The sequence below is a fragment of the Phaethon lepturus genome, unplaced genomic scaffold (genome assembly GCF_000687285.1).
Source record: "Phaethon lepturus isolate BGI_N335 unplaced genomic scaffold, ASM68728v1 scaffold13479, whole genome shotgun sequence".
NCBI lineage: Eukaryota > Metazoa > Chordata > Aves > Phaethontiformes > Phaethontidae > Phaethon > Phaethon lepturus.
The window spans coordinates 13,707-25,174 of NW_010562848.1; the positions used below are offsets into that span (position 1 = coordinate 13,707).

At 40.3% G+C, this 11,468-nt stretch overlaps 1 protein-coding gene across 2 annotated transcripts in view; it reads right to left on the bottom strand.

Moving 5' to 3' along the window:
* Positions 1–9,160: 9,160 nt before the first annotated feature.
* Positions 9,161–11,468, bottom strand: part of CLCN4 (chloride channel, voltage-sensitive 4) — a 21,970-nt gene continuing 19,662 nt past the window's right edge. For both annotated transcript variants that reach the window (XM_010294416.1, XM_010294417.1), the window contains 2 exons: positions 10,766–10,982; positions 9,161–9,251 (listed from right to left, as the gene is read on the bottom strand). In XM_010294416.1, the coding sequence (XP_010292718.1) occupies positions 9,161–9,251; positions 10,766–10,982 (308 nt within the window). The remainder of the gene's footprint in view (positions 9,252–10,765; positions 10,983–11,468) is intronic.

Genomic DNA, 11,468 nt, shown 5'->3' on the forward strand with positions numbered 1-11,468 from the left:
ATACTTCTCTGTGAGGGGCTGGCCACCAGACAACTGCACGTGCTCCAGCATTACCCTTCACCATAGCAAAGCATTTTAGTCATGCCCTTCACTCCCTCCATGTCTATCAATCAATCAATCAATCATCACAGCTGTTACAGGTTTTTACACTGGAGAGGATGGTCAGTGTTAACAGGCTGATGTGAAGAGCTCACGCATCCTATGCGATGTGTGGTGTAACTCTGGGCACCTACGATAGAAACTGCAGAAGCTGGTCTTCTTGGTGGGGTGCTGCCTGATGATAGAAACATGGAGGATGGATGTGCATTAAGCCTTGCCTCTGCACAGGTCTTATTCTGGGATGATGTCCAGCTGAATCTCAAATCTGTTTGGGTCTGACACATACACTAACCACTTCTCACAGTTCCCTTGTTTCCCCACACAAACAGACTTGCCTCTGTAACATAAATGCCTCAATGGTTTCAGCATCCTTTTGGGAGGCAGGAGCCTTGGGTTCAGTTCTTGCTTCTCCATCCAGTGAGCAAATATAACCACTGCCAAAAAGGTTGTTGTATTCCCTGGTCCAATGGATATTTTCATGGAGAATGAAACAACTTCAGTAAGAGAGGCAAAATACTTCATATCCTCCTGACAGGGCCATTCTCCTGAGAAAAAGGAATCTTGGCAAGGGAATAGTTCCCTCTCTTCCCCCATATTGTTGAGGCTTGAACACCAAGAAGCCTGCAGTATAACATGGAGGCAGAAGAAGAGCAAATGAGAGAGCATCTGGTACTATTGTCCATATGTACCAGGCCATCAGGTGAGCAAGCTGGTTTCTGGTCCTGGTCCCTCAACCGCTTATCTTCTCTTTTACAGTTCACCAGCACTGAATGCTTATTCAGTGGAAATAATGCTGGGAACTAGATTATTGCTTAGTTAATGACTTTCCTAGCAAATTTGCATTCTGCACAGTAGTCCCACTTCAACAGAAAGAGCAAATATGTTGATTTGCTTGGGGTTTGGGGGTTTTGGGGTTATTAGAGAAAAGCTGCAGTAGGGAAGCAGAGTGGGCTGGGACTGGAGGCTGAATGAGGAGAAAGGCAGAAGTGTTCAGAGCAGAGCAGAGAAGTGAGAAAAGGAGGAGGGAGTTGGGGGAGTTTGTTACATGCCCTACCTGGTTATTCTTACCCAGAGGGACAACTGGTACGCTTCGAACAGTGCCTGTGTATCTGGAAGGAGACAGTCTGGCACAGCGAGATTCGCTGAACAGGAGTTGCTGTAGCTGTTGAAAGTGCAGGATTTCTATTGCCCAAACCCAGCTTGGCAGAGAGAAAGGGAATGGTTTTGTGTATGTATGTTCCTCAAGACTTGGAAAGGAGAGGTGAAGCAGAGGTTATGATTTATTCCTTGTGCTCCTGTGACTAGTGCTTGGTGGTAGTGTTCTTTAACAGTTGAGATGTGGCCAAAACATAATTCAGATTCAATGTTTATTATCTGTGATGTGGAAACCTTCAGCCAGATTGTGTTTATACTTTTGTTCTACCTTTAATGACAGTACCACTTGAATTAAATAAATAAATAGACAGTATGACGAAACAGGTGCTTAAAAGTAGGATGAAGATTAAAAATCATTAATTACTACAATAATCCAGATGTTGATTGACCTCAAGCAGTGATCGCATAGATGAAGATTAAATATTCTGGTCAATGACAAATAGGTGTTAGGTGTTTTGTTCTTTGGCTTTGTTTCTTGGGGTTTTTTTCAACCATGTGACCATTTGAATATTCAGTGCCAGTGAAATACTGAAATTAATCTGAAACTGTGAACCAACTGTTTAGCAGTCTGGAAAACAGGATATTCAAAAGCAAGGAATTTTACAGGGCAACCTCAGGTTTTGTTTTATCCATTCTGTTCTTGTAAGTACTTCCCTGAAGCCAAGAATTGTGTTCAGGCTATAGCAATGCCTAAAAATGTGACGTAGTCCACCTCCCCAGTATGGTGATTATGAGAGTATATGAAGGAGCCTAAGTTCCCTACAAAAATGAAGCTACAGAGTCTGCATCTCAACATCACTCAGACTAGCCAGCTGAGACATCTCTAAGGAGAAGTCTACAAATGCTTGTAGGGCAAGTGCTCCTTCTGACTTGCCAGAAAGCCAGTCAGAGCAGCAGTTAGCAAAGAGAGAGCTGTGCTGGCCTAAGTAAGTGAGCTGCGCTCACACAGGAGGTCAGGTGCCGCTCAACACCTAGAAGAGCCTGTACCATGGGGATTAGGATATTTACCTAAAGTTATAACTGGATCCCAGATCTACCTTATCCCAAGAATCTCTGACCATGAGGCTACTGTGAAAAAGGTAAGGGCTGGTGGTGGCACCTCTTGTGCTTTCTTTTTCCTGGAACTTAGTGCTGACTGGGGCCATTCTACACTTTGGTACAGTGTGTCCTCCACCTCATCTCCAAATTGCAGCAGAGCTTAGGTGTCTTTTATCCCAGACTTGGGGACTTCAAGGGTCTGGTTGCCCCCTCTAATTCATTCAGAGCTTTTGGTGCCCTACGGTTATCTAACCTGAGAGTTAGGTGAGTAAAATTTGTCTCTAGGCAAAATGCAACCTTGGTAATGATCTAAACATAAATATATTTTATAAATCATAAGGCTTAGTAACATGGAAATAGCTTTCCATGTTACCTGGCGGCAAACTTTAGAAGTAGAGAACTACAGTTCATCTCACTTTTTAAGTTTTTGGAATCTTTTGGTCCTTTCCCATGGCACAATTATTGCAGCCACTCATTTCTGCTGCATTTATCAAAGGAGAAACACCGAGATAGCATTTGATCACCAGCCCTGTGGCACTCCGCATCAACTTGTGTGCAGCACAGTTCTCAGTAGCGACTGTTGCAAGAAAGAGCTTACTTCAAAGGGAGGAAAAGTTGTCTTGTAGAATACATTAGTAATGAAAAACGATAACATGGGATGTACCTGATTGATAGAAACAGATATGATTTTAGCTTTATTTTAGGTATTACTCCTTCCTAGTGATGAAACTAGCCAGTGAACACTTCACAGGGGATGGTCCTTCTGAGAGTTAGGTGCCTCTGTGGATGTAACATTGAGACAATGAAGCAGCTTCCCACAGCTAAAATAATTGACTGTCTAGTTTCCTAAGCAATCTGTGCATTTTTTCTGTGCCCTTTGCTAAATCTTTGTGGATTAAGAAAGGCTGGTTAATCTGCAGGTTATGTGCTCTATAATGAAGGCTGGCCCACGCAGACATTGCTCCAAACGCTGTGCAAGCCAGGAACGGACCACGGGGGCTTTGCAAATCCCTACAAAGAGTCATGCACTGATTGTTCAGGCTGCAGAATCATTTCTCAAATGAAACACAGCTGAAGAAGTGCCAAATACCGGCTCTCTCCAATCTGGCTGTTACATATGGTAGTGTCTTCTTAACCAGTTAACAGCTGTGGTTGGGGAAAGCACTGTATCTGTAGGAGCACTCAGATTGTTTTGACCCTGACTATACAAGATAATTCTGAGGATAGCAAGGGTTGAAATCATTAACTGTGCTCAAACTGTGCTTATAATGTGCTCAAACTGAGCATATTAATTATGCTTAGAATGCAAGAAAGATTAAAGGAGGGACGCAGAGTTGACCAAATGCTGCAGCTACAGGTCAGCAATTCCTGTCTAATATTGCCTCGTAACTGCTTCAGGATGCAGTTCTCACAGTCGTGTCTCAGCTCCTGGTTGCCTTCACTGTGAAGTCACTAGCTGCTGGTTGAAGCAGTGAACACGTATAGATTGATCTGTGCAAAAGCAGCAGCTATTTTTCTGAGAAGTCCACCTTTTTGGTATTGCGTCAAGATAGCAACACAAAAGCCAATCAATCAAAAAATTCAGTGCAGCAACACTGTGTTTGCCATGTCCTCCAGAAGGCAGCAATACAAAATCCTGCATGCAGTGAGAGGAGCCCATCCACCAGAGGTGCACCTTTCTTGTCTGGGATATAGTGTCTGTAAGACTGTGCTTGGTGGACATCCGGGCCACCACAATGGAGAGGAGCTGGAAGAAAGACCACGTTTAGAGGAGCAGGACAGCATATGGGAATAATGTTGCTGGTAGGAAATATATGGGGAGGAAGGGCCTCCGAAAAGAGCAAAAAGGCATATGGATGACAACAGGCTATTAGATTTAGATGAAATGGGCACCTAGGCCAGGATGCAGGGTGCACAGCTGTAACAGTGTGGCACGCAATTCCTCTCAACATTTTCTCTTCCATTTTCCAGGTATGCCATCACAAGTGATGACAAGCAGGTCTAAGGCTCTGTCCGTCGTGACCAACTACAAACTAGCGGAACTATTACTACTTATTTAAGTTGCTGTAGTCCTGATCCCTCCTGGCTTTTTGGTGTGTGCATTGAGTTGTGTTAGGATCACAGTAATCCATGGAAGAAACTTGGAGGCTCTGGGACTCCAGCACCAGCTTCTGAAATGAGTAATTTAACTTAAACTAGGATATTGCTGATATACCAGTTTTATCAAACTTGTTCTCTGGAGCACGTCTTGAAATCTGTAATGCTGCTTTTGGATAAACCATTGATTAATGTCTCATTTGCATAAAACCATAGTGCCTTTCTACTTGCTTGGTTAGTATGTTAATCAGGACTATATTTTTTGCTACTACCTAAAAGTTAGCTTTTAGCAGGGATTTAAGGGATGTTTCATCCAATTAAATGGGCATGACTGAACATAATGGATAAATGTTTATTGATCTCTTTTTAGATTTCTTTAAGAAAGGATTTATGGTGCTGAAGTAAAAAACATTTCTCTCTGAAATAAAACAGCCAACAGTAAAGGCTGATTCTTTGAAGTCTACTACTTCACTAAGTGAACTTTACTAACTCCTACTTGAGTTATCTCTATAGGTGGGAAAAGGAAACATTGAAATCATAGAGAGACATTAAGTGAAATACTTCTCCAATTAATAAGATGTTCAAGAAATGTTTCCAGTACTGTAAGTCAGTTTTATTTAAAAAATAGAGTCCAAACATTTTTTTTATAAGGTGCAACATATATACTGTTTTCTACAGTTAAAAAAAAAACCAACCAAACCCAAAGCAAAACAGTATTCATAATTATAGTGTCATTCCAACACGGAATCAGTGGGTCTCCTGTAATTCTTAAACATTCTTTTTCTGCTTCATCAAAGCATAAGAATTAATAATCAGTAACACTGTGACAGCCAAAGGGTCTGGCTAATGTCATCCATGTTCTGTACTTTAAAAATTAGCTTTCTAGTACAGATTTCTTCAAGTATACATCAGAAGCTGAATGTAACTGGACACAGTTCATGCAAAACAAAGGTACAATAATGAACTTGCATCATCCACAGATTTTTGTTCTCTCTTTAGTTTGACATCTTCGAATTCCTACTGCTTGAACACAAGGATTGAACTGAGGTCGCATAAAGTGAGCAGTATATACTAAAGTACTTATGTAACTCTCAGCTTGATCAGGCTACGTGACTATCTTGAGCTCTAAAAATTCAAACAAATACTTAAGGCTGAGATCTATGCCTCTTGGAGTCTATTCAGTAACTTCTGAGACATAATTGGGAATATAGATGGGAAATAGTGACTGATAATGAGCTTGTTATGTGGAAATACATTAAATCTTTACATCAGAACTGCATTTTTTGAGAAAAGCATGTTATTAATTTCTATTAAGAGTATTCCCCACTCAGCCATTCAAGCTAAAAGAGCAGTGAAGACTGTAGCATGGCGGAAGTTCAACAGAAACACTTACATCCAATTACCATCTCTGGAAGTGTGTGAAGAGCTGAGTTTTCTAATTAGCAAAATCTGTCCAGTTTCAAAACCCTTCTTGTTATTGTAGCATCACCTCAGCCTCAATAATGCCAAGCAGCTGAAGTTAGCTGTGACTATGCCATTCCTGGAGAGCTCCTGCTCTAAGGGAGTTTAATGTATTTTGAACAGATACTGGAACAAGGAGCAGCAGTCTAACCACCCATGTACAGTTACACATCCAAAGATTTTTTTCCTTGACAGCTGAGATATTCCATTCCATCTAAAGTGGGATGTGTTTGATAGAAAAGAGCTGCGTATGCATTTACAGGGGGGTAGTCCCAGGGTCAAACTGCACCTGCAATAAGTGCATAAATCTCAATTCCTTCTGTTGCTGTTTCTTACAAACCACCATGCTGGTTTTATGGATCCTGTTCTTAAGTCCTTAAGGCTCCTCATATGCAGTCTAATAAGACAAGGTTACAAGCTATCACAGGGTTGACTGTTGGTTTTAGTGGATCAGGCCTCTGGGTATTAATGGGAATTAGCCACACAAGTTCATGTTTATGCATTGCCATGGACTGAGTTTAAGCTGATAATCCAAGTCAATACCCAAGTGAGTTTGTATTCACAGGCAGTTTAACCTCAGTTAGGTGACTCCATGTCTTTTGCTCAGGAAATTACAATTTTTTACAGTGTTGATATACCATCCTAGTTCCTATAAGCAAATATTGCCCTCAGTACTATGAATGGTCTTCTGAGTTAGCTCTGTCATGGACTACATTATAATGCAACAGGGACTGAAATTTCGTTCACTGACAGAGAAGGCTTTAGACTTCTCCTTTTCCCTGACGTACATGAAGCCTTGAGTTTGATTTCAAACAGCAGATGACTTCACTTCCCAACTTACTTCTCTTGACTTATGAGCAAAAGAGATATTTAAAAGTGTTCAAGTGGGAAGAGTACACATTCTTATTTCCTATGTCAACATAAAGGAAGATGGAGAAAGTGTTCCTTAAACATGTACGTATTAAGAGCTATAAAAGTGAAAAGTAGAACACAATCCTTCAATTTTGATTTCAGAACAAGAGTTCCCTCTAAAGTATTTATCTTAGTCCAAATCCCTTAGATTCTAGTAGTTTTGGGTAGGAACTGACATTTGTACTAAGCCTCACTTGGGTTTAGTTGTGGGAATGAACTGATTTTATTTTATGATGGCATCTCTGTTCAAATGAAGGAATCCAATGTTTATGAGCTTGGTTGTTGACTTGATTGATTTTTTTATGAGTTTGGCTGATGACAGCTTCACAGAAAAACACAAGAAACAACAATATTATGTTGTATTTCCTGTTTTCAGAAGGAACAGTTGTTCAGTTCTATAGTTTACATAGTTTCAACAATATCCCTTTAATAATGCATTGTACTGCAGATGTTCAGTTAACAAAAAGTATACACTGAAACATTTATGGGCTTTGGCCAGAGCTACATATATTTATGTCAGTCAGTTGCAAACACTATTGTTAAATGGAGTACTTAGCAGGTTAAAATTATCCCTTTACTTCCGTTTCTTTTACTTAAACAATTTGGGCCATACTTTGTGTGAATGCAATGGGACACATGCCAGAAGGAAGCAGGGTCACCAGAGATAAGAGGAGGAATTTGTGATATGTAACTTTGGACATCTAACTGAGGGTGCACCTGGCTAGTTGTGTCAGTTCAGGGACACAGTAATAATGCACATGGCCTACAGGTTGGATCAACAGTCTGGCTTTTGTCTGGAGTAAGCAACAGGCTCTTCTGTCATGAAAAGACTCCCCTCATCTCTGTCCATGAAGACCATCTGGACACAATACACTTGAGCTACCAGTATCTGTATGAATTTGAACAAAAATACCAGAGTTGTTCGATGCCTAAATGAAGGGACCAGACTCTCAGAGGGTCTGAAGGGGTGTCAGGACATCTAAGGATGCAACCTCTCTCCAATAACAGTTATGTGTTACTGAGAGTAGAATTTGGTCTTCAGTTACTGATAACAGTATTGACTAAAGTGCTAGTATATAAATGCAGACAGTATTGACACTGTGCACCTCACATATGACCAGAACAAGGGTTTAGGAAAATTTAGTATTTTTACCTGAGTGGCTTGGACATTCCTACCAGGGACTGTTAAATCTTCTGTTCTTGCTGCAAACAGATCAATAATTAAAGCTTTGCTATTGTTTGTATTCTCAGTCCCCTTGATCTTTATTCAGCCACAGTGCTGTGGGGATGGATTCCACAGTCCTATGACTGGCAGATACATAAGGAGTAGATCTGCAACAGAATAAATGTCTGGGACTCTTAAATTAACTTCAGCAATCTCTTGGCAGGTGCAGACAAATGCTAAAAAAATCACAATGACAAAAAGGAACTAAATGGAGAAACAGGAATCAATGCATAACTTCATCAGTTTTTGAAAAATGATGATGTACACAAGGGGAGACAAGTGAGGGATTCAATCTCTTGTCACTAATATCAATGAGAGCTGGATACCAGTCCCCCTTTAGTGCCTTTGAAAATTCCTCCACAGGCTTCTATGTCCTTTCCTGTTGTAACAGCAAACCACATAATACTAAATATTACAGTACCTGTACGCAAGATTGCATAGAGAAATAATAAATCCTTACAAATAAGTCACATTTCAACATTAATAAAGGGAAGCTGATTGACAGAAATGCTAAACTGTATAAAATTCAAAGGACTAAAGCAGGGAGCAGGGGACACTATGTTTTAAAGTGAGTTGAAGTGTGTTCTCACTCCTTTTATACCAGGTCCTGATTAACTTAAATTTTATAAAAATAAATGAAGATGACAAAATTTTTCATTTTAAAATATGGTGATTTTCTTCCTCATGAAAATGGTATCATTCAGTAGCAAATAAGTAGCCATGATTTCAGTAACAAAACCAACTGATGTTATTCTTACCACTCTCTAGTTTGGAATACAAATCTTTATCTGTGTTAGCAGCTTATACATAGGCAGTGTCTGCTAGTCTCCACATCTGCCTCGAGAGTTACGGTGAATGTTGATGGAACCCACTGGTGCTCCTGGCTCTTTGTCTCTAAGCACCACATCACTTACACCCACCAACACTCCAATTGAGCTGTTGGGAATCTCATTAAGGAAACACAGCTTGATGTCTGCAGCTGCTCAGAGCTTCTAAACTGCCTTCCTCATTAAATAAGTGCCATCCTGCATCCAATCCCTCTGTCAGAGGCATATTGGGCCATTCCTCATACACATTACATTTCTCTTTAAACAAAATTGAAACACCGAACATAGCCTTTGTGTTAATCTAGAAGGGATTCCTTTGGGGTTACTTTCTTCTTCCTCTACCAGTCTAGTTAAACATGATAGATTCAGGGTCCTGGTTTGCCATTTGAGCCATATGTCTTAATACATCCTTTTTAGTTATGATACCCAGCAGCCTCCTAGAGAAAAAGAAAGGAAAGGTCAACAATCATCTCATGTATCATGCATTTTTTCCCCCTGTTCAGCTGCAGGGTCATTTTGTGCACGCTTCCGTATTAAGACTGTCCAACCCATCCATTCCTCAATGATTATCTTTCATAAAAAGCATTCTCACCTCATGTATTTTTACTACTCCGGCCATGGTCATTAAGTTAAATACTTTGGGTTGTTCTCTGGTTTTGTCGGGAACATGACTGAGAGAGGAGCTACAACTACTGACACTTTTGTATAACAAAGTAATGAGTTTCCTTAGGCTCAGTCTGCAGAGGACTAACAGCTCAAAACCAAGACACCAGTGCCCTGAGCTAGGGCATGGGGTTTAGTAATACACCGACTAAGCTAAAGCATGGCCTTTCTGAAACTCTCACTGTATGACAGCATAATTCCTTCAACTTTGAGTGATAATTTCTCATTTATATGATCCTAAATGAATTATATCTGTCAGGAAAGATGAGGTCTATGGAACATATGGCCCCAAGAGTAAAAAATTTCCTAACCCTCAGTATTCAAGGGCTTTTACTTCCAGTCCTTGAAGGCCATGAGGCACTGCATTTTGAAGCTATGTCATTGTTATAATTTTTCCACCTTTCATTTCATGTAAGGGCTAGAAATCAAGATCAAAATTTCCAAATCCAGGCACCTAAAATCAGGACTTAAATCTGTGTCCTGATAAAGGTCCTTATTTTCTTAGTGCTGAGGACATTGAATCTCTAGTAACAGCTGACATGCAATATTTTTGAATAACAAAAAGGGTTTTTGCAAAAGACTAAATTTTAGTCTTGTGCATTTGAAAATGATGGCTCTGGTTTTGCTATCCTGTTGTAAAGTATATTCTTACCATTACATCCCAAAATAGCTCAGATACCACTGGAATTATGGGATGTTATTTCTAGTGCACATGATGCAGCTTTTGACTCTTCTAATTTCATGTTTGCCCACTCTTCTTCAGCTGTTTTTTGTGGACTTTTGGTTTATATGCCTTTCTATTTTCCATTAAAGAAAGCCGAACAGATTACTTTTCTTCCACTGACATCTTTATCACAGTCTTCACAAACATTTAATCAAGCTGGATGTCTAGAAACAGGCACATCCTTTGCAAAACAATACTACTTGTCAGATCTGCCTCTGTTGAAAACAGAGACAGAACTGTTTATTTTATCTTTATCTTTACCTTATCTAAATGACAATACACTAAGGATTCGGGAGAACAGAATGAAACATGACACCCGACAAGGGCCATTTTTGTTCTGAGTCTGGGGGTTTTTTTCTGCCCTGGAGACACCCTGGGCATGCTTCCCTTGTTTTTCCATTCACAAAATAGACAAAATCAAAATATTCACTTGACTGTCTCAGAGGTGCTGATTAATAGGTTACTGTATACACTTGCCTTAAAACAGGAAAAATAGTGGTGGCATTAATGCTGAAGAAAATCTCCTGAGATTCTCTATATGTGCTTGAGTCAGCATCTACTCACCCACTGCGAGTGACAAGACACTGCCGGAGTCCAAGTTTTCGGAAAATATCTACCACGGTCTCCATTGGCGTGTGGTCAGTGACAGTGAAAGGGCTCAGGTTGAGAATACGCCGCAGCTTCAGTGGATGGGGACTGTTGGGTGGCAGTTCTGGGGGGTCTTCAGTGAAGTACACAATGGAATTGCTCACCACCCCATCCTGACGCTGTCTTGCATTCTCTGTACAACAGAAAAATCAAGGTATATGGTGAGTCAGGCTTGATAACAAAACAAAAAAAATTATCCTCCTTTGGAAAGCGACGGTACTAGTTGCTTTTTGTCTTTAAGGTCCTGAGGTCCTAAATTTGGGGTTACGGAGCAAACTTGAATTTCCTTGAGACATTGTTCTCTTGAAGCAAATGTAAGTAATATTTTTACAAACACATATTTTGCTTGGTTGGCATTAATGCTTTTCTGAATAAATATGAGGCTCATGGCATTCACAAACATCACTAATCCAATTTCTGTCAAATTCAAATTATTATGTGTCATTTCCTCCATTGTGAGAATCACAACAGAAACTTCTATTATATGCCCGAAGGAGTGGAGTCAACAGCTGTGTATGGTCCCAGCTGGCTTGGAGCAGTATGTTTGTTCCCAGATTTCCCAGTGGAGTTGGGGAAATCTGGGTATGGTGAATGGATTTATGAACACAAAGCTAGGGAA